Here is a 27,271-nt window from a genome sequence, read left to right as displayed (position 1 = left end):
AGCCAGTTAATAATTGCTTTGTAAATTGCTGTAAATCTGAAATGAAGCAGAGGGGATAAAACAAACAAACAAGTCATAAAGTATGATTGTTACTTGTTTAGAGTGATTATTGCCACTGCCAACTGAGTTCAAACTCTTATAACAAAGAACCTGATTTTGTATTTCTTCCAGTTCAGCAGTTATGTTTGTGATGGAAAATACCTATAACATTTATCAATAAATAATGTGTCACACAAAATACATGCTTAGGCAGATTCTGAGTATAGTAAACAGCAATACACCACAAACTTTGAAGCTCTCACTAATCTCTATCCCTAATTCACCCAGAATAGATTTTCTCAGGCTCTGCAATAGATGACAATCTTCAACAGATGTTAAAAATCAAGGTGGCATAGAAATGGAGGCCATCGTGACTATGTAATGCTATAATGCAGTAGCTCCTTTTCAGAACAGAGGACATACAAAGCTATCTTTAAAAAGGAAGCTTTTATAAAAACAATTTAAAGTCTGGCAAAATTGTGAACAACTGGAAATAGGCTTATCCAAAGGACAAATGCTGGCAATCTTTGTAATCAGCAATGCTACCATTTTTAACTATGTTATTCCATACTTTTCAGGCATCTGGAATTTAGCTATAAATTTTATTTCAGTGGCATGTCTTGGCAGATCCTCACCATTAACTTGCTGCCAAAACATCATTCCATGTTGTGTTGCCAGAATTATGACAATGACCTAATTTTGTATTGCATGTTCAGAAATTGAAAAGTCAGAAATCATGAATAAAGTGCTTTCTTGTCTCATTGTTATTTCCCTGTGTAAGAATACTTAAAATAATATTTAATATCAGTGGTTTTTAACTGCAAGTATAAGGAGATGGAATGGGAAAGTCTGAAAGAGACTATTTTAAAAGTGGCTTTCTTATTGTGACTCACTTGGTAAATTTTATGTTACTTGTTTTGTATTCTTTAAAAATGTTTCATTGCTCTAAAAATTAATGTTTAAAATGCTGTATTTAAATAATGTGCTTCTAAGTATTTTTCTTTCCTCTTCCTGCTAAGAACTCCTCACTGAATAAAATGTCTAATTTCTGTCATGCAAACAGATGTATGCCTAATATGAACACCTCTGATCTTGGTATGTGATGGCGTGATAAAAATCCCTCTGTTATTATGAAAACATATGAACATTTATTAACTTCGTTGGTTTACTTCAAATAGAAATAAGTTGCCAATGTATTTTTGAAGGAATACAAGTTCTGAACATATTTATAGTGCTTAATAGTCTCAGGATAGACTGCAGACAATAACTTCTGTAACTCTACTATATAAAACAACATTTACTTAAATTCTAGGACAAATTGTAAGTACGATAATATCATGGAATGCTGTAGAAAACTGGAGAAAATCATTTTCAGACAGTCTGAGTGAAAATCAACAGGTAAATACTTTAGAAGTTGATGTACTGAGTCCAGAACTAAAAAGGTTCCCAGCTGTAGAGGATGCTTCTGTGTTTCCTAGCTGATGAAGCATTGCTAAATTGTGGTCTGAGTTAAGTCTAGCTGTCTGAGCAGAAACATCAGTCTAAAGCCTGAGGAATGTTTTGCTCATGCTGTTTTCTCCAGACAAAATTCATTGACTTCTTTAGATAAATCATTACCTATATATATACAAAAAAAAACCAAACAAACACATACCAGGGGATCAACTATGACAATTAATGGCCTGTTTGGCATCTTCCTAAGATGAATCTTCAACAGACTTTTTTTTTTTCTTTTTCCTTGAGCTGAAGGAACTTAAAGAAGACACAAATTCAATGCAGCAAAGCCATAGACAGTCACAGAAGAATGCTAGAAGTCACTTACTGGAACAAGGAATTTCTTTATTTCTTCCAAGGCATGACTCATACGAGAATATGCTTCCCCAGGTGGAGCAAACACTTCAATTAATACATGGAGCTCGTCACTCAAGTGTGCATATTTGGCTTCTCCACTTTTCCTCAGTTCTTCCTCCTATGAAAAAGAGTGTTGTTGTTTTTTAAAACTGGGAATCTGCTGATTTAGCATCTACAGAGAACATGACAAAAGGACATAATATAAGTAGACTTTAAACCCTTTGAGAAATAAAAGTCTACTACAAGCCACTAAAAGATTTAAAATCTTTTTTGAGTGTTTGAATGATAAAACCAGCATAATTATCATCTACAACAGATTTTACTCAGCACAGTGAAAAAATGCGAAATACTCCAGCACTGAGTACTGAAATATTACTTCCATAAGGCAAAAGCTGAATTAATCTGTTTGAATCTGGGCTGTTCACAAAATATGAAATAAAGATCCAGTTAACAATTCTGGAGCATTTTAACAAATTCTGTAGCTCATGAAAGTATTCCATTTATTTAAAGAATATCTGTAGATTGTGCATTTCAGTATTGCTAAAGGAAACACAATGCTCTAGTTTTTCTACCTGAGACATGAGGTTTGAGTTTCAGTCCCATTTCTGACACACAGTACCTATGCAATCTTGTGTACACTGGCTAAGATTTACCTCATCTAAGTTTATCTTGACAGCCTTTTGGTCCCAGTTTTCCAACTATAAAATGAGCCTAATAATCCTATTTTATGTCAGAGCAATGATCTGAATCTTCAACCCACTTTTTTGCATAAGAGTTTGAGACTGTGATTGTAAACTGTAATGTGCATTCATAGTAGTTACCCATACATAAAAAGCAAAGATATAAAATAGTGATCATGTCAATGCTATTTTCTCTGACAACAAAACACATTATACATGACAGCAATAAGAAATGTGGAAGATATGATCAGTTCAAAGCTCAGTCTTCAAAAATATTTTTAGAAACGTAAATTTGAGTAAAGTATGTATGCATATTCTAATTTTATAGATAGAAAACGCTTAGATGTAGAGCTTAGGGATATGGTTTAGTGGAGGGCTGTTAGCGTTAGGTTGGAGGTTGGACTCGATGATCTTGAGGTCTCTTCCAACCTAGAAAATTCTGTGATTCTGAGATTCTGAAAACATAATCACAGAAAGCAAGTATACTAATTTGCTTAAAAATGGTCAAGAAGTTATAGCTTCTTAGTATATACTAAAATAATTCTATTTCAGCATTAATATTTCTAACATATAAAAACTGTAACAATATATGACAGTTGTTACTTAATTATGCATTAATTTAATGTGGGTGTTACCTAATTTATGCCATTGCGTCACATGAAAAATACTTGCACAGTGCTATGCTTCAAACAATACTCTACTGTAGCATAGTTGTTTTGTCTACAGTAGAAGACAAAGCCCAAAGGACTTTATGAGTTTTCACTGAATACAAAACGGTTATATCCTTTAGCTCCAGAACCCTAGATCTGGCCCCATAAGTGTACGTTTTGCATGATAACTTAGGATAAAGTCATAACTCAGTAAATGTAATCCATAATTTTATTTTAAATGTTGAAAATACAAATAACTGTTTTAAATTTAAAAGTGATAATCAGTACAGATAATATAAGATTTTTTTTCTTACTACAGTTCAAATATCTTTGACATTACAGCTTTACCACTGAAATCTCATTGAATGTCCACAAGAACCAGAGCATAATGTTACTGTCTATCATGAGACGTTACAACACCTTTTGCATATTTGATTGCAACTTCTGTCATAATTTGACATGAAGTCTTTCAACAGAATTAAATTTTAAAGTTTTTATGTTTATAAATATCCTGGTAAATGCTCAAAGGTTCTTTCATATAACTTTTTTAGGTCTCATAAAAACAACACCAGAAAATTCCCCAAATTTTCTTCTAGGAGTATGCTACCAACAAATTTCATAAGAAATATAAATTATTTTTTTTTAATGTAGAAAAAGACAAAAATTAAATTTGCCTCATTATTTTGATAAGGATTTTTGCAGTTAAGACATCATTAACATGATTTTATAACATAGACCTGTCTCACAGCAAATTATGTATATGCTTGTATGGTAATAATAATGGTAATGACATTTTTCTTATCTCAATAACCTCAAAAATTTTTAAAGCATATCATTTTATAACCTTTTTTAACCTTTTTCCTAGGTTCTACACATGTTTTCTGTTACTGCTCAGCAATCATTTCTATAGGTGTTAGCAACAGCAGGCTGGGGCAGCAAGATCCTCAGCACTTCTTTCTGAAGATATCTAATGATGTCTTTTTCATGGCATGCTTGGAGTTAAAGATGGAATTTTCACATGGTACTTCTTCCTACAAGGGTGATAAGTCAGAAAATGCTTCTTTCTTTGCATCTCTGTGTGTGTCATTAAGAGGAGAGAAGCTATTAAATCACTTCAGGAAAAATACTGAAGAGTAAGAACTCATAGACCATGAGCACTGTTCCAAGCTTTGCTTCCCCAAACCAGAGAATATGACTCAGTGTTTTAGGACTGAGCATAGCCTTACATTGAATCATTCATCAAGTAAAAGGCATCTAACAACCAAAACAACAGACATAACTCACACTGCTGAGTAGACGCTTGTCTGATATGGAAAGTTTTATCTACTGCCAGGTAATAGAGATTTCTAAGTGCACCACAGCTAAACAGGCTCACCTATCACAGGAGCACATGAAGTTGGATGATTCCTTTGTAGGACTTCGATTAGCAAGTATCACAATCCAACCACACAGCAAAATGGTCAGTCCACACTACTTATATCTAGCTCTACAGCACTACTTTTTATCTAGAACCTCAGAGGATTTTGCTTCCTGCTAGCTGTAGGCTGGCTGCACGAACAGTTTCCACCAGAAGTCAGAGAGCTTACCTGGAGCCCACCTTTGGTTTACCTTCATACAGAAGAGGAATCCAGTTCACACACTGTGATATCTACACGGTGTAACTATCCCCACCAGTAAGTGGGGATGATCAGTTTGTTCTCTAAACTGCACCTCATACTAATGAATGAACACCCAAGGTGATACTGAACTAAGACTAGGAGAACTCCTAGCTAAACAGAAAAGTTCTCTGCTATGTGATGCAAAAGTGAATGAGATTATCATAAAGCCCAGCCAAGACAGACAAATAATACTTTTTTACTAAGTCTGCCCAGTCATTTACAAACTATGAAAACTTGCATATGCTGGTTTCAAAATATTAGATGAAAAATGGTGAATTTTCCACCAGTAATTGCAGAGGAGGGTCAGAAATCTTTGTCTTTGTTCAAACTCTCTTGAAGACACAGGAGATAAGATTTCCCTTCCCAATTACAGAATCTGTCCATTCTGAATATTTCACACTGCATGATGTAAACAGGTATTTATATATCTACTTGAATATGCACACAGGCATCTGCAAACCCTGAACTGAACAAAATACCTCCCAGAACCTCAAAGCATATCTCCAGTTTGGAGTTTGCAATCCTATCAGGTGGGATGCCTGGAGAGCCTGTGGTTGCCATGACTTCGTGGGATGTAAAATGATACTGTAAAGTGACTGTTCACAAGTGACTGGGTGCAAAGGCACAGGTTGAACACCAGAATCCTGCTCACTTTGCAAAGCTATTTTCTATAGAAAGGAACCCAGTTCTAAATTAACTCACATTTTCACAGAAGGATTCAAGTGCTATATTCAGAGCTATTCATTCTAAGCTTCAGCTTCAGCCTGCATGTGATCTTCATCACGAGGACACAAATAATAGCAGTAAAAGAGATATGTGAAGCTGCACAAAAGAGAAAATCTACAATATGTTTACAGTGATGGATGCAGTGTGCTTTTTTTTTTTACAGGCACTAAGGTCTCCAGATGTAAACTAGCTCGAAATGAATTTGCATGCAAGGTCTGTCAGCACAACTTCTTAGCTAGGAGAAAACTTGACACCAGAGAAACAAAATGATTTCCAGACCAGGGTGTTACAAAGCAGAAATCGGCTGCTGAAACTGCCAGGTCTGGAAGGGACACCAACATGGTGGTAACAGGATACTCAACTGACCCATTTGGGTACTCCCTTGCTGGACAGGGCAAGCATCCCCTTCTGCTCCTTTCACCCTCCTGACAGAAGAAGATGCCTCAGCTCCTTCAGTCTGGTCAGAAAAGTTAGCTTGTCTTGTCCTTCTCCTGCAGCAGCAAACAAACACAGGACTTCCCAACATGATGCCTTAGACTGTACCAATCTTGTTTCTTGTTTACTATGGGGTGGTGATACTTAACTCCACTTTGGTTCAGCACAGCACCCTCCAGTGACCAATTACCACCTACTCCTGATCTTCATCTATGTGGCAGCTTCCCTTGTCTCTCCAAATTAACAGCATTATGTTCCATGTCTAAAACCAGTTCCTCTCACTCTCTATGCTTCAGACTTCCTTTGTCCTCTTCTATTGTCTCACAGTGTGGCTGTCACATGTTGTAGTCCACCTTCCCTTAGCCTGAGGCATGGCTCTGTAGCTCACTCCCTCATAAAAGCTAACATACTTTGAAACACCTGCCGTGTTTTATAAGTCCATGTTGACCCAAGCAGGGAGAATGAATTATAAAACTCCATAGCAGAAATTAGAGGATTACTGACCTCTGCAAAAGTGAAGTGTATGAGTGGTAATCAACATAAAGGCCAAGAAAAATGATGAATTATCTCTTGATGAAAAAGTAGCCTTACAATTTTTAAAAGAATGTGTCCTGAACCTGACAGAGAACTGACTGGACTGGAACCCAGACTGATATACTTAAATAGAGCTTCTGGAAGGAATTTGAAAGAACAACTTGAACTCACATAGCAAACAAAATTATGCAATCCAGACTGATGAAAAAAAGTGTTCTGCCAGAATATCCAAGAGTAATAGAAGAAAAACCTGAAGTAGGAATTGTGTAGATCGCAGAGATAAATTTCATAAACACAATACATGGAACTTACATTGTACCAAATACAGCGATGAAAAGAAACAATGGGTACTTGAAGAACAATAACAGAATTGCAGTGGATTTCATATCTGACAAGAATTTACAAATAAAAGCATAGTGCAGAGTACAGACAAAGATGATAGTCACAGCAGTATTGTTAAAGAAGCATTATTCATAAGATCAATGGACAATACAACAGAAGAAAATTAATGAGCACGCAGTTTGACAAATGCAAACCAATTAATTTTTAATCTGCACATAAATGCAAAAGCCATGATGTCTGCAATGCTGATATTAGTAGAAGTAATAAGTGAACTCTACAGAAACAAGTAAATCAGAATAGATACAATTTCTCAGTGGTACCTGTTTCAGAGTTTAAAAGTGCTCAGATCCTAGGTCCTGATAGTGTTCACTGAAGAAATAGAGAAGTAAACTGAGGAACAGTGTCGTGGTTCCGCTCGAGTGGGCAGCTGAGCTCCACCACAGCCGCTCTCTCACTCCCCCTCCTCAAAGAGGAATGGGGAGAAAATATGTGAAAAGGGCTCAGGGAATTTGAGATAAGGATGATAGTTAGTAGAAGTAACGGGCAAAAATATGTGCAGGATGATTGTTAGGAATGTACAAGTTGTGAAGAATTTAAGAAAGCAGTAACTGTGAGATGTTAGTGTGGTGAAGGGACGAGGGGTGGTGTGTGTGTAAAATGTCCACCTTGTCGGTGCTGTGATGATGTTACAATAATTTTGGTGTGGTGAATTCTTTTTCTTTTTGATGTAAGTGAAGTTTGTGAAGGTTGTTGTGATAATTGTAAAGTGAGAGTATGTTGTGAGTAGTCTTAAATATGCTTTTAACAGAGGCGAGGGGTGGAATGTAGTGGGTTTAAGTGGCAAGGTTTTGGTAGCAGGGAGCCATAGGGGTGGTTTCTGTGAGAAAGATCTAGAAGCTGCCCCATGTTTGGGAAGGGCCCCATTGTTTTCCAGATCCGAGCCAATAAGCGATGTTGTTTTGTGCTTCTGTGAGAGCATATTTAAGACAGGGAAAAAACGCTGCGCCACACAGCAGCCGGGAGAGTCAAGGGAGTGAGAGAACAGCCTTGCACATGCCAAGGTCAGTGTAGAGGGAGGGGGAGAGGTGCTCCAGGTGCCAGAGCAGAAGTCCCCTGCAGCCTGTGGTGAGGACCATGGTGAAGCAGGATGTCCCCCTGCAGCCCATGGAGTACCACGGTGGAGCAGGGTTCCACGCTGCAGCCCGTGGAGGAGACCACGGTGGAGCAGGTGGCCCTGCACCGACGGAGGCTGCCGCCTGTGGAAGACCCCTTCCGGAGCAGATTCCGGGCCGGACCTGTAGCCCGTGGAGAGGAGCCCACGCAGGAGCAGGTGACCTGGCAGGAGCTGCTGCCTGTAGGGGAGCCAGGTTGGAGCAGTTTTCTCCTGAGGGATGGACCCCGTGGTACGGACCCATATCTGGAGCAGTTCTGGAAGAGCTGCTGCCTGTGGGAAGCCCACGCCGGATCAGTTCATCAAGGACTGCATCCCGTGGGTGGGACCCCACAGCACAGGGGACGAGAGTGACTGAGAAGGAGCGGCAGAGAAGAAGTGCTGTAGACTGACCATAACCCCCATGCCCCCGTTCCCCTGCGCCGCTCGGGGGGAGGAGGTGGAAGAGGGTGGATGGGGGGGAAGGTGCTTTTGGTTTGCTTTTTCCTTTGTTTTCTCACTTCTCTCGCTTGTTAGTAATAGGCAATAAATCTTACTATCTCCTTATGCTGAGTCTGTTTTGCCCGTTACAATAATTACTGAGTGATTTTCTCGTTGTTATCTCAATCCTTGAGCCCTTTTCACATATTTTCTCCCCATTCCTCTTTGAGGAGGGGGAGTGAGAGAGCAGCTGTGGTGGAGCTCGGCTGCCCACTCGAGCAGAACCACGACAGTCTTTTTTGGATGGTAGCAGAGGATGGTTTCGATCCATCGACCTCTGGGTTATGGGCCCAGCACGCTTCCGCTGCGCCACTCTGCTTGCGTGGGCTCCTCTCCAATGGGGCCCTTCCCAAACATGGGGCAGCTTCTAGATCTTTCTCACAGAAACCACCCCTATGGCTCCCTGCTACCAAAACCTTGCCATGTAAACCCACTACAAACAGTCTGAGAATCGAAGTGAATCTGAGAACAGGGAAAGGCCTGAGCAGAGTATAAAGTGAAGCTAAGAGCTTACCCATCCCTTGATTCTTAGTTTTGGAGGAATTATTCTCACTCCAGGAAGAAGAATAAAGATGATGGATACATGAGTAGGGTTCACACAACAGAGCTAAGAGAGTGGGTATACTCCAGTCACATCACAGCACCTGCAGTCAGCCACACACATCCCATAATTAAATGGGTACATATAAAAGAAGATTGCTTACTACAGAGGAAAAATTAGAAGATACATATGACAACAATTATTTTTCTATTCTTGATGCATCATTTAAATTCTAATAGTTACTTTGGTGAAATGGAGCAGAGATTTGTGTACATTCAGTACTGCCTTTGGCAAATGGGCTCTTTAATTCAGGAGTGCTTTATTTCTCAATACATTTCATAATGAAATACAACATCTTAATGGCAAAGAGGTACATAGTTGACAAGGACGACAAAGACAAATCAGTAGAAGAATGTGATGACAACATGCCCATTGTATCACTACTGAGGTCTGAACACCTGGGGTGAATGAACAAAAATCATAAATTCTGTGCAAAGGAAATGAAAGCTAAGAGAAAGGCTAACACGTTAGTGATACATGCCAAAACCAAAGCTACACCCAGTGACTACTGTGACCAACAAGATATGATATATCTATAAATTACATGTCAGAAAGCTGCTAGTAGAGAGATCACAAACCTACAGATGTACCTATGCTTGTACAAAACTGAGCAAAAGCTGAAACAAAATATGTAAGAATCACCTGGTCATTAGCCAATAGCTGCTAGAATTAAATTAGATCAAGATGTTCAATGAACACAACCAAAGAATTTGAATAAAAAGTTTGAAAAGACCATGCAGGAAATTGAAGATCCTCAAGAAATGCACAATTACCATATCTAAAGATGCTTCCTACAAAGATTTACGTTCATCTTAATAGTTACAATCACAACCCAGGGGCCCACTGCATTCAGGGTGGATTCAGCTTCAGGAAGAAGACTTGGTCTTAATTAATGAGAGTACAAAATGTCATGTTTTTACTTATGGGAGGCTAATTACCAATTTGTTAAATCCAAGCTACAAAGTAGGTTGTTTGAATTCCTACCAACCCATAACATTCTTGCTGTGAGCAAATAAATACCTTTTATTTTTTGTCTTCGTAGAGTTGTAAAAGTCTAAACAAAGAATTATTAGAACTGTAGCCCCATACTAATGCTTGCAGCTGAAATTACATGGAGGTAAAATTACATATACACAAACTTTCTGGTGCCTAACACATTTTCTGGTGTTATGCACACCTTCCACTACTCCTGAAGGTCCTCAGATTCAGCTAGGTGTCGAGGATGGGGGGCATAACTGTGAGTTGGCAGCATCTCAAGTCCTTTGCTGCATGATACATATTGCTGATGGTGATAATTTCTTCCTTCTCTCTTCAGAATGCACTGGGGATAATTTTAAGATCTGTGAACATGCTAAATAAATTGTTCTTTCTCCATTGTTCTGCAACTCTGCATTCTGTCCAAATTCACTATATATGTGAATTTTTCACATTTTTTTCTTTGATCTCTTTGTTACTTATAAAATGATTTTATCCAGCTCCCAAGATCGTGTTTTGTTGTTGTTGTTGTTGTTTTTCCCCTGTTATAAATGTCTGATTTTCAACCTACAAACACTCCTGGAAGTGGCCCACTGGTTTCAGATGCACTTACTAGTTCAAGGAAGCAAACTTAAGTCCTGCATTATGCATGACTATCTGAGGGTTTAAAATATCATTTGGGCTCTACTACAGAGTGAATTGTGACTGCTAAACCTCCTGCTGGTGACTGAGGTTCAGCACAAAGTGACCAACATTAATGAGCACAGACTGTGTTTTCAAGCTCTACCATCACTTAAGGAAGGAGTCTCACTATGATACAGGATTTTGTTCAACTACATCAGGCTGGTGATAGCCAAGTGCCAAATCAACACATTCAAAAGTATAAATACAGTTATTTAATGATTAAAACAAAACAAAACCACCACCACCACCACCACCAACAAAGGACTAAAGATATGCTGCAATGGCAGATGGCATTGTAAGAACTTTAAAAGCTTATTGTATTTGTCAAAAATAATGAGCCTGTGGCACAAAAGAAAAAGATCCTTTGAGTAAAGCAGGCATAGATTTGTTTACACTGCTTGAAGAAAACATATTTTCTTTTCCTTTCTCACTTTCCTGAAATCATTTTATTACTTCTATTACATCTTTCTAGCTCTATTTTATTGTGTATGAAGACAAGTTATCTTGCTTTTTATAAATTTTAATTCCATTTTTAGAGAAAGTGAATAGTCACCTTAAAGTAATACTAATGTTACAGACACTAGAAAGTTCTTCTGATGTTTTAGGTAATTCAACAAGCTAGCTTATAATAAATTATCGTCTTCTTGACATCTTGAAATGCAGGTTACCTGCATTTATGTTAAGAATTATGAAGGTTCTATATATCCACAACAATAGTAGAGTTTTAATATTTATAATTTTTATTTTCCAGGAAACATTCATCCTGATCTCTGTGAAGCAGTGCTCTCAAAGGCTCTCCAAAAGACTGTCTAACCAAAATATATTGCCATTTCAAATATTCAAACAGGATAATTTAAATTAAATATCTATATCCTCTCTTTTTATCTTTTTGTTTTGTTTCGTTTTGTTGTTATTTATTATAATTTCTATTGGTCCTATCAGAATGCTTTTTTAAAATTATTATTATTATTATTATTATTATTATTATTATTATTATTATTTCCTTAAGGGAATATATAGATAAAATATTTATATCTTTACATTTGCAAAAAACATTCTGTCTTTAAGTATGGGAATCTAAGTGAAAATAAATGTTTTGAAGTTGTCAAAGTTCTCAGTTAAGTCTCTTGCAACACATTATATTATATTGCCAAACTGAAATACAACTCCAGCTCTATAGTAATCAAGTGCTTTACAAAGAGCTTCTTTTTGGTCACATGAAGGAAATAGTAGAAAGTATATTCCTACCATATAGAAAGTCCTGCTGGGAAAAATCTATGCCTAATCTATTTTATGTAAAACCAAAATTAAAAACTTTTACTATATTTCCAAGGGGCTAATTAGAAGAGAGCTACTGTGTGCTCTTACCTATGACTGTGAAGGAAACTTAAATTTCTCTTGGGGAATTCATTTGTTCATATATTTCAAGTCAATAGATGATGAAAGAATTAATTACACACCTAAAGGTAAACTACCTGCTTAACCATATATCTGATGAAGGATGCTTTCTGAAATATAGGATAACAGAATAAATCCACTGAAGTACAAATGCATTACTTTGGTGATATTGTCAGTGCCTATATAAATAGATATTCCAAGCCTTTCCTGATCTAACTGCATAACCTACCCACTCAGCTTACATCTACAAAAGAATTTAAAAGCCCAGGATTTAGGCATGATTTTGATCCTAAACCTCAGATTTTGGCCATCTGAATTCCTCTTCAGTTGCTTCTTAGCCCTGAGATCTATAGATGCCAGTGTTGTCAACAGCAATATTCCTCAGATACAGAAGTATCTAACCAGCAGTGTCTCATTAGGGTGAAGGAAATCTCATACTTATTTCATGCTTAAGCTTCTTTGGGATTCATAAACCAGTGAGAGGCTGAATGAGATGGATGCCCTGAATACACTCCAACTGAATAAAGTAGTGGTGCTGCTGCCCTTTACGTTAATGAGACAGCAGTTGGAGTGCTCATCAAGTTACGCAGTATGAAAGTTAGGAGATAGGTGTTCATTTTAGGGAAGTTGTTAGATGAGTCCCACAAGAACCATTCTGGGACATGTTCTGTTAAACTATTCATAAGTAATCTAGAAAATGAGTTGAACAGTAATAAAAATTCGCTAGTGCTAAGAAACAGCTCTAGCTGTGCACTTTATAAAAGACTTTAGATATATTATTTCTAGAGAAAGATCTTGGAGAAATTACAGACTGTTTTCCAGAAAGAATTGGTTCAATGATAAATAGCAATTAAAAAGACATCCTCTACTAGGTAGTTTAAGAAAAGAAAAGAAATGAAACAGCAAACAGGATTATGACACTGTTATTCTGTCTCATTTGGAAATATGGATGCATCTAGCTGGGTGTAATGTGTTGTACACTTGAAGAATAAAATCACTTCCAACTCTAAGCTGTTTTGTCCTACAATCTTTGTAATTGCTTGCTGATGTATTATGTGTATATATATATATATATTATTAAAGAATACCTATAGCATAGATGTACGTATATTTAGGCAGTGTCAAATATGGAACTAATTTCTAATAATGTTTCTCACTATGCTGCACATTTTGTTTAATAGATGCTGTTACTAATTAGTATTCAAATGAGCTCAATGTAGCATTACAAGTGCTTCATCTAGAAAGCAATGCAACACTTCAGCCATTCTGATTGCTCATTATAATCATAGCTGAGAGATTGCAGAGGAGAGCTATTTACAGCTACTTCCAGTTGCAAATTCAGGGATCACAATCGTTGCAAGGCATGCAGAGAAGTGACTGCCACCTTTGCTCCCTCATGTCCTCACCTGAAGCTAGACTTTTTGAATGATAATGTTGTTCAGTCTCTGACCAACCCTTTGAAGCTCAGCTGGGAAGCCTGCACAAGAAGAACTGATCATCCTTTCTACCTGTTCAAAGCTTTTTCTAGTGAGTTCCCACTGTTGAGCAAGCTTACAGGTTGACACTTTGTACCATGAATATAACAGTACTGCGATGCAGGGAAGATCCTTCCCTAAACAGTCGGAAAGATGGAGTCCCTGCTTTTTATTGTGTACATAGAAACTTTGTGGCTTTTGTGTCTGTATGTGTGTGGTGGATGCAGCATAAATGTTCGATATGTATGGTGCTTTTGCTGACATGCAGTATTTATGTAGGGGTGGAATGCACAAGGGAAGGGACCTCTCCCTGGTTGCAATAGTAGCCTAAGTAGGGGAACAGGTTCCCAGCTGTTTAAAGGCCTGGTTGATATTAGAAAGTTTATTTTCTTGAAACTTGTCCGATTGCCAATAATTATTTATGAACATCTGCCCCTTGATAAACCACAATTTTGGAAATAGAAAGTAGCAAAAGGATTTGAGGATCCTACCACCAAGTATAGAAATAGACAAGTATTTTCTATATCTCCGTGATTATCATGCAATGATGCTGAAAGTACATTGGTGCTGCGTACTCACATTGGTGGAGGGAAACAGAACCTTGTGGTATAAAGGAGGAAAAGGAAGTTCATAAACAATGGACAGATATTGTGGCAACAAGTCAGAATGAAATGTTTCAATATCTGAAATTACTCCAAAAACATACTAACTTCTGAAAAAAAGTACTTCGAATAACAGATAAATCAAACACCTGAACTGTCAACCAGTGGCTCAATCACTTTTTATGATTTGCAATTTTAATGTCATGCAAATAAGACATTTAATCTCACATGTCATAGTTACACATGACTTTGCAGGTTTCACTTGCTTTTTCTTTTCTTGGGGTGTGTAATGACCTATTTCAATGGCAAAATTAGTTTTTTCTCTATTACCCCCAAAATCTAACTACTCACATTACATTAATTTAGACAGATAAATTTTAGTCACAATACAAGTTCTTGGATGATTTCTCACTAAAGTGTCACAAGTAGTTAACAGATGAGTCTGTTATAGTAATATTATTTATATCATGATTTTATGTCTGACAGTTACTGAATGCAAATAAAATTGCTTGCAAATAGATTCTTGGTCATCTCAGATATGATGGTGATTCTGCTCTGTAAAGATGGAAGAACACATTTTCTAATCTTCTCATAATGGAAAATTGTAAGGATATTAGTTCAATATAAGCTGTAAATGAGTCTGACTAAAAACCCTGAATTTTTTAATAAGCAGTGATTATAGCAATCCTAATACTAATTCACTAGAAGGCTCATTTTCATGAAAAGTGCAGAGTACTCAGATGATGGAAAATTCAGGTAACATCCAACTCCTTGGCTATGTAGTTTGAACCTGACCTGGACTCTGAACCACAAGATATTGACTTGAGAATGTAACACTTTTGGAGAACCAGTAAAGTCAGAATTACTTCTGACAAATTTGTTAGTTTAAGATAACTTGTCCAAGGGACAAGATGATGGTAATGTCAGGGTGGGGTCACAGTCTGTGACTGCAACAGGAACTCCAGTATTATTCACTGCAATTTTTTAGAACTAATTATTTACCTAATGTATTAGTTTATGTGGCAAGATTTGGGTAGCAGGGTGGGTGAGGAGGGCTGCAAGGGTGGCCTCTGTGTGTAGAGCCCAGCAGCTGCCCCGCGTCAGATCAGAGCCAGCTTCGGATGGCTCCAAAGGGACCCACTGCTGGCCAGAGATGAGCCAATAAGCAATGTTGTTTATACCTCTGAGAGAGCAGATTGAAGAAAGGGAATGAAACCTGCTGCACAACAGGAGCTGGGAGAATGAGAAGTGAGAACCAGCCCTGCAGACCCCAAGGTCGGTGCAGCAGGAGGGCAGGAGGTGCTCCAGGCATGCAGCAGAAATTCCCCTGCGGCCTGTGGAGAGGCCCCTGGTGGAGCAGGCTGTCCCCCTGCAGCCCATGGGTCCCACATGGAAAAGATCTCCACGCTGCTGCCCATGGAGGAGCCCCTGATGGAGCAGGTGGATGTGGCTTGGAGGAGGCTGTGGCCCATGGAGAGCCCCCACAGGAGCAGGCCTCAGGCAGGAGCTGCAGCCTGTGGAGAAGAGCCCACACAGGAGCAGGGGATCTGGGGGGAGCTGCAGCCTACATGTGGGGGCAGTTTGCCCCTGACAGATGGACCCCGTGGTACCAAGCCATGTGGGAGCAGTTCCTGAAGAGCTGCTGTCTGTGGGCAGCCCCCGCAGGATCAGTTCGAGAAGGATGGCATCCCGTGGGAGAGACCCCACGTGGAGCGGGGGCAGAGAGTGACTGTGAAGGAGTGGTGGAGACAAGGCATTAGGTACTGACATAAGAACCCCCATTTCCCATTCCCCAGTGCTGCTTGGGGGGAGGAGGTGGAAGAGGGTGGAAGGGAGGAAGGTGTTTTTAGTTTGCTTTTAGTTTTTCACTGCTGTAGTCTGCCAGCAACAGGCAGCAAATTACATTAATCTCCCTATGCTGAGTCTGTTTTGCCTATGACAGTAACTGGTGAGTGATCTCCCTGTCTTTACCTCAAACCATGAGCTTTTTCTCATTGTATTTTCTCTCTTTGTACTTCTGAGGAGAGTGACTGAGAGAGCAGCATTATGATGCTGAGCTGCCCATTGGTGCACAAAGTTAAGATCAAGGCTGTTGCATCCTCACTGGAAGGCAAAGTGACCTCTTTGGCAAGGTACACACACAAAAAAAAAACACCACAGTATCTTGACTTTCATCATTCCTTTCACAGACTGTCCCAGTAATGAGAGGAGACTGCACTGAGCAGAAAGTCCTGAGTGACAGCCTGCAGAAGCTGTACTAAAAGCTGTGTGAGTTCAATTTCCTTTGGAGAAATGCCATTTCACAGCTATTCATTTGTTCTGTTCAGGATACATTCATGATGCTGGCTGCAAATACTGTCTGCTATCAGTTTTTGGACTGAAAGGCAGAGAAAGGAATAGAAAGTACCCTGGTGGGTGACAAAGGCTTTTCTCTGGGAAGTCCAACATTGTGTTATGTTATTCCTTAGGTCTCCAAAGGAAACATCAAATGTGCATTCACTTGAGAGGAGTTTACCCATGACTGAGGAGGTCACTGATACTGAACTGGCCTGGCCAAAATGCCTGTGACTAAGTGCAGACATTGTATCTCTCCTTTAAACTCCCAGAGCACTGTTCCTGCTACCTTCTCAAGAGCACTCTTACTGGGTCCAAATCAGAATGGTCCGCCATAAACATATCAAACAAACATAAAATTGTAACAGTAACATAATTGCAAAATTCTGTTTAAAGCAGTTCACTCTACTCCAGAAAAGGTTAAGTATCAGCAATCTTCAAAGAGTCAGCTAATTTTATGGCACTAAAAATTAATATTCATTTTGTACTTAAGTTTTATCAGCCAGATCATCCTTGGCAATTTAAAGCTTCCTCCAAACCCCTTTATACTCTCAGATTTATGCTATAAGACATAACCGTGTGCACAGGCTTTGAGCATCGCAAAACTTTCATTATACGGTAGCCATATCTCAGATAATCATGAAATATGCAGATCACATTAATCAATTACAGTCAATTCTGCTTAATGTCACCATCAGTTTACCACAAAATTTCCTTCTATTAAAAGCATTTTCCCAGGAAACACCATAACCTGCCTCTGGCTGAAAATGAAGCACTGCATTTGTTTTCCAGTTCCTTAGTGCTTTAGCACCTGTTGTCTCCCTTGTTGCTCATTTTCAATACCAGTACAAATGAATGTAAAATAAAATTGAACAGCAGCCCTGTTTATGACAGACTTTCGCCATAGCTTTGAGGCAAAAGATGAAGCTGTTTTTATTGTTGTATGAGCATCCTCAAATGTTGTGACTGATAGTAAATGCTGAAAAAGCCACATTTCTCTTCCCTTCAACTTTTCTCTTTTAAATTGGCAAGCAGTTAAAATAAAATATAAATCCTAAATTGGGTATATGTGCACCACAGGGGCTTTGGCTCCTAACAGATTTAGCTCCTTTTGCTACATTTTCCACCTGATTTTTTTTATTTATTTATTTATTTATTTATTTATTAGAAGTGTGCAAAGAAAGATTGTCTCAAGTTCTCTGAGGATACAATTACATTTCACCAGACTGTGTTCAACCCCAAGCCTTCATTTTTTTGACTTTCTGGACTTGATACAAAGGGACAAATCTGAAAAGATGGTTACAGGATAGCTGAACAATTATTTCAACTCCTTGAGTAAGATTCATTTAGCATAACTTAGGCATCTAAAGGCTAGATTTTTAAGCCAAAACTAGCCGTGTGGAGCTCTTGATGGGAAGAAACAGACACTTTCATGAGTGAGTCATCTCAAGCTGAGCTAGTTGTTTAAGCTGATTTGATCTGTGGAGGTGACTGTTGATGAATGAGTATCCAGGTCACACATTAAGGAACCGAGTATAGTTGAGATAAGATCTTGCTCTGGGAGTTTAGGTGAATAAGTTGGTTTAGGAATCTAAGTATCTTTTTAGACCTGCCAAAATGATACTAATAAAGAAGTAACTAAAACACAATTGACATCACTAATATATATAAAGGTCTGGTATGGTTCAGATTCTTTTATGAAAATTATCACAGAATCACAGACTGGTTGAGGTGGGAAGGGGCCTCTGAAGGCCATCTGGTCTAACCACCTGCTGAAGCAGGGACACCCAGAGCAGGGTGCCCAGGACATGCTTTTGTCCAGATAGCTTTTGAATATCTCCAAAGAGGAGACTCCACACCCTCCCTGGGCAACCTGTGCCAGTGCTCAGTCACCCACACAGTGCAGAAGGGCTTCCTGGTGTTCAGACAGCACCTCCTGTGTTCCACTTTGTGCCCACTGCCTCTTGTCCTAGCACTGGGCACCACTGAAAAGAGCCTGGCTCCACCACCTTTGCAGCCTCCCTTCAAACCAGAGCAACAACAACAACAAACAAAACAACAACAACAACAACAACAAACAGTGCCATGTTAGACAAATTTAAGGACTGCTAGGTATCAATTTTGAAGCTAGGTGAAGTATTATAGACAGAATTTTAGCTATTCTGGAAAATGTTAACAGAATCAGCATGAATGTGGAGAGCTGTATGCCTCATTTTTCTCCTTCAAACACATATTTAGGTGTTAACTGTTTTTATCAGGCAAACTGGATGAAAATTGAACTATTTTACAAGTGACCTAGCTATTACACTGCTAGTGCTACCAAGGGAAAACAATAAGGTGAAAACCTAAACAATCAGACAAATGCTTGTTGAGATGTTACTATTACCAGCTTGAAACATATTTTTTTCTGCTGTGCAGTGTAACCCCAATTTTTATTCTACTCAGTGATTTCAAAAGCAACACTGGACAACAGATTACTGTTTGTTTTAAGATGAATCATATATCTAATTATGAGAAATTCCATTTGTTTTATTTTCATTTTACCTAAGTTACAGATGTTTTTGACAGTGGTGAAGTTTTCCAGCAGAAAAAGCCACATGGTATTCAGGCTTTGACCTTTCTTCTGGAATCTGTGGGAACATTACTGCAAGAAATAGCTGATTAATTGAAATTCTCTTTACCAATTATATACTTTCAACACTACTACATTTGTCACACAAGGACAGGTTTGCCACTCTATGCCTGGCCATTCTGAACAACTGCACAGCTGCAGTCATTATATCACTTCAAGTCCCTAAAATGCACAGAGCAGTCTAAAAAATAGGTGGCTAACATTCCTATCCAGTAATTAGAGCATGCCATCTTTTCCATGAACATTTCTCCTTGACCCCCTGGCCATGCTCGGGGACTTCTGCCTTCTTTGTTTCACCCACCTATGGGTCTTGCCCTGTCCCTCCATCCCTTAGTTCTTGCTAGAATCCCTGCACACCACATCACTGCTGGTGCTGCTGTGCCTCCAGCTCCTTGGCATTCCCTTTATCTACATTCTCACTGGGAGCACTTTACCAGCTGGGGACATATATATCATGACTCTAACAGAAAGGAAAGAAATCTTTCTTCCTTTGTATGTAAAGCTCTCTTCAAATTATAATTATTAATTATTATTATTATTATTAATTATTATTGTTATTCTTAAAATGTTACTATTAGCATATTTCACGGTAGCTCTCTCAACCACATCCTGCCAGGGAATTTCTATGTTAGAAATTTCAAGTTGCAAAGATAAATGCCTGCCTTCCCCTGTTATCGGCACCACCCCAGAACTGAGGCTGGTAAGATGCCTGCAAGAAAGGCTGTGGTGCATGAGGTGCAACTGAGCAACACTCCCTGGGGAATAGGGTCCTTGAGAATCCAGTCCCCCAGCTCCTCTGCATGAGCCTGTAATTTCTTTTCTTGCTGGCTTTCAGCTTTTCTAACAGTGTCTCCTCAGAAACACAGAGGCTATCAAGTGAAGAAACTTGCCATGTTTGCTGTAGAGGCAGGACATCTGGTTCTTCTGTGTCTGGAGAAACAGATTTTTCTCCTCTTTCATTCCTACAGTGCAAATTTATCCAACTAAGTGTTATTATCACATATGATGATAATACAGGAATGAATAGTGTGCAGGGAAAATAGGTCCTCTCCTCTCCTCTCCTCTCCTCTCCTCTCCTCTCCTCTCCTCTCCTCTCCTCTCCTCTCCTCTCCTCTCCTCTCCTCTCCTCTCCTCTCCTCTCCTCTCCTCTCCTCTCCTCTCCTCTCCTCTCCTCTCCTCTCCTCTCCTCTCCTCTCCTCTCCTCTCCTCTCCTCTCCTCTCCTCTCCTCTCCTCTCCTCTCCTCTCCTCCTCTTCTCTTCCTTTTTTTCTGATTATGCAGGTACTGAGAGATGAGCAGCTGTATAGATGTTTGCATTTTTAGGAATGCAGTGGGTTTATCTGCAAAGTTCACAAAGAGTCCCATGTCAGTTGATTGAAAGACCTGTAACTTCAAGGAGGTCCAGTGTGCTTACTTCTTCCTCACCTTGTAAAGTCACACTAACAACAGTGTGGAAAGATATAAGAGGTAAAGAAACCATGACTATTGAGTAAATTTTTAAAGAAATTAATGTGTAGCCAGATAATATTGTTGCTACTGCCACATAAAGTATTGTATGTTACTGCATTACGTGTTTTTGAAAAAAAAAAAAAAAAAAAAAAGAAAGAATAATATGGAGGCTGAGTTAACACTACCACCAGTAGGGTGAAGCGGAGAAGCAGACAGGCTGGCTTCCAAACCCAGTCTGTCCAGCACAAGTTTAACTACTGCAGCTCTCTGAGATTCTGCAGAGCCAAAGGAAACCTTTGGAGTACACTCAGATGTGATGGCTAGGTTTAGCTTTAAGTTTTAATTTTATTTATGAACATACGGGACTTGGGTGGATGTAATGATACAAAGTGCTATGCATTAACCTTAAATCTGAAGGATTTTCCTTTGTTTTATAACGTCCCTCCAAAAGAATATAAAATAGACAAATATAAACTGCCAACACTGTCCAAAAAAAACCAAAACCCACATTTTTGAGCATCATTTACTTCTAGACCAGAGCACAAAAGATCAGTGCAGAAGCAATGTCCAAGTTGAAATAAACTGTCACGTTTGCCAATACAAGAGGCTTGTGACTGCTGACTAGTTTTGTAATCTATCCATGCCAAATCTTCTGAGCCAGCCACCCACTGTTTCTATCACTTTTTGAATCTAAGCACAGCATGCAAGTGTTTTAATTCAGACTCAGTTGTCTGCACTGTAAAATCAAAATATTCTGGTTTTGGATTTCAAAACCTGCACATTCTAAGTTTTAAACGTTGTTTTGTCAACACTACAGAATCTGAATATATCTATGAAAAGTTTTAGGCACAGCAGTCTCCATTTCCAGTATAATTCATTGAAATGCTCATCTAAATAGTATGTTTCTCTCTCTCTCTCTCTCTCTCTTTTTTTTTTTTTTTTTTTTTTCCCAATGGACTGATCATTTTATTTTGTTGTTGTTGTCTTTTCTTTTTTTTTTTTTTCCTTTTTTTTTTTTTTTTTTTAATTTCCATTCATTTCCTTCTACCCTAATGGGACAAAAATATTTGAAGACATAGACTTTTGGGAATCTTTTTATCTGCTTCCCAGGTGTGTTCATAAAGTGGTGACTTGAAAACAGAATCCTTCTGTTCCCTACTCATAGAGATTCAGCTTTTATTTTCAAAAGAAAGAGGTGGAGACTTTGGGGTAGAAGGAAAATATGCAGTGAAGAGTATGCAGTAATGAAGGCAGACAATCATAGCTGTTTAAAGATCCTTCTCTGTTTTGGCAAGTGTTGCACTTAGTTTTGTGTAAACTACCTAAATGCTTGTTTGAGTAATATCTTCCATTAATCTTTAAGATCTTTGTTGTTGATTTTCTGCTACCAGTGGATTGGCAAAGAGATGTGACTGTGTTCTGTGTAATAATGGTGGTTTCAGAGGGCAGTACCAGATTTTCTACCAATTTTTTTTCCTTTTTTTTTTTTTTTTTTTTGTCTTTTGAGGTGGTAACTGCAGCTAATTCACTGTTGCTTGATATGAGAATTAACTCAGGTGTACTCCAGTTTCTGACAAACTGAAAAACTTAAAGACATTGATCAAGTACAACTGTCAGTTTGAGCAACATTGTTCTGCTGACAGTTGGCTGTTTCCATGCAGGCAGCTTGGTGGCCACATAAGTAGTCCAGCAGAACCCCCATGGCGTTTTTGGAGAACTAGCTGGGGATCAAAATACCAAGCAACAGATGAGGAACTGAGCCATCAGTAAATAATGCCAATAAAACTCTGTGGAACAGCTAGAAAAGTTGTCCAGCAACATATGGTCTGTGCTGGATAAAGCTTATACTTGTCTGTGATTGTATCTTTCATCTGTGGCTATTGGATCTGATGGGCATGCTCTTTTGGACTAAATAATTTTTAGTTTGTATTTACTTTAGCACTTTATTTAATTTATTTATCACATATTTACTTTAAATAAAGAATGAAAAGAAAGAAAATGGAGAAAGAAAATGGAGAAAGGCTATTTGTATCTTCTTGTAAAAGAAACATACAGAGAGGTCTATATTATCTAACTCAGAAACACCTGTAACAAGGTCTAGAAGCAGTAGAAGAGTTCTCATTGCTGTCAGTGCAATGCTAGACTTTACAAGACGAGTTTAAGGAGTAGCCAGGGAATATCCATAAAAGGTTATGGTTCCGCTTCAAAAATTTGACTTTCTCATTACTTTAAAAAGCTTGCAATGCTTTTTAGAATGATTTTCTATTTGAATAAGCTTTTCTGCCCTTTGTAGTCTAGAATAGTTCCACTGAATATGATGTCATGGGTCTTCATAAATCTGTAACTATGCTTGACAGCTAAACCTATACACTTGCCTTTGTGCTTTTCATCTGAAAAATCATGTTTTAAGCTCTGGTGTCATTAAGGTTGTCATGACTTCAAAATGAAAGGCAAGGATACAATGAGCCCAATGTCTCAATGAACAGTTCAGGCTGCATTCTCATGCATTGGTTGGCTTTGGAAGCCACCTGAAATCACTAGGAACAAACAAACTTATTTTCATAGTGACCAGAACTCATAACTCATCCTTCCAAGAGTGACTTTTTCAAAGAAAATGGTCACAGGCACTATCAGTGTTGCTCTCTTTTCTCCCATTACAAGATTAAAGCATCCTTTCTTTCAAAGTGACCCAAAATAAGAAAAAAAAAATCCTCCTCACTTTGCAAAGCTCTTCAAACATGTCCTTATAGTTCCTGGCTACATCGCTCTTCTGAAAATACGCAACTGTGAGTTCATCTGCCACAGTCAAATTACATAGAATCATAGAATCATAGAATCATAGAATATCCTGAGTAGGAAGGGACCCTTAAGGATCATCAAGTCCAACTCTTGACACCGCACAGGTCTACCCAAAAGTTCAGACCATGTGACTAAGTGCACAGTCCAATCTCTTCTTAAATTCAGACAGGCTCGGTGCAGTGACCACTTCCCTGGGGAGCCTTCTCCCAATCCAAGCTTTCCCAAAGCTTTCCCAAAAAAAAAGCTTTCCCAAAGCTTTCCCAAAGGCCACTGCTCTGTTCATTCAATAGGGTACTTATTCCTCCAAAGATAGTTCAGCATCTAAATCTGAACTGGATAAAAGAAAGTATTAGTTGTGGAACCTTGAATCTGACATGAGTTCATACATTTCAGTGTGCACACTGTTGTCTTCTGGCTTTAGGCACAGAACCAGGTCCCATCTATTCTTTTCTGAGAATGGAAAAATACAATACAGATTAGTTTATCTTAATTTTCCTTTGGAGGCCTGTGCTGCCTTCTCCATTAATTACACACAAACCTCAGGCTCCTGAATGAAGTGCCCTCAATCACCCTGCTCTGACTAGATGACTACTTTTCAAAAAATAAACCAGGATATGCTCCTGAAAGCAAGCACTCTGAAAATGGATTTATATTGTCACTACCAATTTAGCCCATCTGGGGGAAGAGAGTGAGATTAAGGAGCAAGCAGAAAGTGGCTTCGTTAGAACCATTCAGGCAATTGGCAACATCTACTCTGTGGCCATGAATTGGATATGAATTAGTAAAAATGTTTTAGATAGCAAATGATAAAAGAATTACATTTCAGGTTCTACCACAGCTTGAATTGCTTTCATTTTGAATATACCAGTCGTGCTAAGTTTTAATTAAATGAAAAAGATCTGTAAACCAAAAAGATCTAAATACAGAGGCAACAGAGAGAAATCAGAAAGCCCAGAAGCAAAATGTGTTATATCCTCTGCATTATTCACAGTTATAGCCGCCGCAGGGTTCAGAATCACAATGTTTAATGTATTAATGCTCTCCTAGCCAGTCCTTGAAAGCATTTGTACATACTATCACAGGACTAAAAGGACTTATGCAACGCTTTATGAGGCTTACATAGATAAGGTGAGTACATTTTTTTTTCTCACCCAAATCCCTCTTTTCCCTTTCATAGGTATTACATCTCTGAAAACATATCTACAAAATGAACCCAGCACAGAAGTAAAACTGAAAGTGGCACTGGAAAATATGATTGTCAGTACTCAACTGGAAAAGATACATGTTTTATTAAATATATTAACATGTTTTTGATCTTATTTTGAATTTCTCTATCTATTGTTTCTATATAAGTTATACTGTATTAAATATATACTTGTATATATATATTTACACTCTCTCTTTTATTTTTCCTGGTATAAGCACTTATTCTTTTTATTATATCTTTATATCCACACATGTTATGTGTGCATAACTGTTTTTATAATCTGGCTTTATGTTTCTAAACCAAACGATAGATGAAAAGAAATGCTCATTTGACTCTTTATTGTGAAGTTTGATTGTTGCGTGGTGAGACTTACTGAATACAAATCATTCTTGAAAACATCTACTGCAGCCAATGGATGAGTTTAGGATTCAAACTGGAATAGGTACAAAGGAAATTGACTGGAATGCTGGGATGCTCAGAACTGTGACTCTATTTTAGAAGAGGAAATTAAAATAGCTTGGGCTTTGTTGCCTAGCCAAAGCCAACACTTAGAAGGGACATATGTTCTGTCTCTAAAAAGAAAAAGAAAAAAAAAAAAAAAAAAAAAAAAGAAAGGAAAAGGAAAAGAAAAAGGTAAACATTAAGGAAGGAAAATAAAATTCAGGGACTAAATTTCTAACTGTCAGACAGCATTTTGTCTGGAGACAGCCTTCAGATGCCAGTAATGGGAGCAAAACTCTTACAATGAGTTTACTCATGCCATTAAAATGGATCAGTGATATTGCAGAGCACAAGCAGCAAGTCCTTTTCTACAGCAGCAAAGTGTGATCTTCTGAGACAGAGTTGTGTTAGTCTTAACTTCAGCCTTCTTTGGGTTATCACTTAAGAACTAAACATATGCTGAGGCTTCAGTGATGTCCTGTAATATTCACATATTCTGTTGCGTACCAAGACAGCCATACTGTATGGACTTTCAGGCTATTCCCAGTATGGACTTTCAGGCTAATGCATGAGATGGCTACTGTATGCTTTTTTTTTTTTTTTTTTTTTGTACAAGCAGTGCATTTCCAGGGTGCTTGTAATCATAGCTTGATTATTATTATTGACGTGTACTTTTTAAGTATGAAATGTCTTTATTAGGAAAAAAAATAATGTCAGACATATTAATTTGTTTTGCATTTTTCCAAAATATTTGTATTTTTATTTCCTGCTGTATTAGTATTTTGTCCAAACTATAAGAAAGATATATATAAATTGCTAAAAATGTCTTTACCCTGCAATTTCCCATCTGCTTGAAGGAAAGAGAAAAATGGATTCTGTTGCAGCAATAATATCAATAGAATGGAGTAAAAACAGAGAATGAGAAATTCTAGTCGGACTTTATAGTTTTTATATTTAATGTTAATAATAGAAGTGAATTTTAAGTACTGCACCAAAATGTACTTAACATATACACACAGATACAGCTATTTAATAATTCATCAATACAGGATCACGTATGCTTGGGATTCCTTGGTCACCCTCTCCTTCTCCTATAACTGAATCCCTTATCTCCAGCAAGCCTGGTCCTGCGTCAGAGCACTGAGGTTTACTCTGACTTCAGGCATGCCACAATGACAAAAACCCTGCACATGTACTGTTGAATTTGTTGAATTGCAATTCTGCACCCATTATTTTGCTAGTGAATTTTTTAGATGTTCATTGTGGTTTTCTGTGTTTCTTTTTAAGTAAAGCTGGCATTAAAGAATGACTCTTTTAATTAGAAGATTATAGTAATTACTATATCATTAAGATGAACTATAATACTCTTATTTTATGTAGCACACCAATATGTATGAAATAAAAATGAGTTAAGCTACAACGAGCCTACTTCTGTAACCTACAAGATTATTCAAGGTTATTGCCCTTCATGACTCTTTAGACCAAGAAAATTCCCTTGTGGGAGTAAGGTTGTACAATACTAACACTAACGAAAAACAAAGTGTTGATTTATTTTGCAGAATGGAATAATGACAAGTTTATGCTTAGTCACTATTATAGTCACATATAGTCACTTATGCTTAGTTGTTAGCCCTTCTCTATTTTCAGCATGAAACAAAACAATGGAAATTGATATGATTTTCAAGTGGATTAGAGCAAGACATCACAGTATTATGCTGCCATATAACATGGCATATGACATCACAGTATTATGCTGCCATATAAGCCAGAAATCACACTATGTGATTTTTTTTTTTTTTTTTCATGGTATTTTTACATACATTAAATATACCCATAGTGAGAAAATAAATAATGAAAACAAAAAACAAACAAACAAAAAAATCAAAACAAAACAACAACAACAACAAAACAGAATATGGTTTGCCTAATACTATTTTGTTCATTTAGAGGATTTAACATGTTACCTATATAGACATATCATTCATTTAATCTTTGCTTAGTTTTGCAAGGAATGATCTCAAAACCTAGCCTGCTTACAGGGTGAAAAGTTGGTCTTAAAATTATGTTATGTTATTATGGTCTTTTCAAACTATGTTAGTTTTAAAAAGG

At 37.9% G+C, this 27,271-nt stretch overlaps 1 protein-coding gene across 10 annotated transcripts in view; it reads right to left on the bottom strand.

Annotated features, from left to right (window-relative positions):
* The window catches only part of KHDRBS2 (KH RNA binding domain containing, signal transduction associated 2), a 389,665-nt gene that overhangs the window by 209,215 nt on the left and 153,179 nt on the right, over window positions 1-27,271 (bottom strand). For all 10 annotated transcript variants that reach the window (XR_014692078.1, XR_014692079.1, XR_014692080.1 and 7 more), the window contains exon 4: window positions 1,862-2,008. Coding sequence is in view for 4 of the 10 variants with exons in the window: in XM_084516226.1 (XP_084372352.1) it covers window positions 1,862-2,008 (147 nt within the window). In the remaining 6 variants the exon portion in view is untranslated. The remainder of the gene's footprint in view (window positions 1-1,861; window positions 2,009-27,271) is intronic.

The sequence above is a fragment of the Aythya ferina genome (assembly GCF_964211825.1).
Source record: "Aythya ferina genome assembly, chromosome: 3".
Classification (NCBI taxonomy): domain Eukaryota; kingdom Metazoa; phylum Chordata; class Aves; order Anseriformes; family Anatidae; genus Aythya; species Aythya ferina.
The sequence above is the reverse complement of the archived record's forward strand: the minus strand, read 5'-3'. Positions and strand labels throughout refer to the sequence as shown.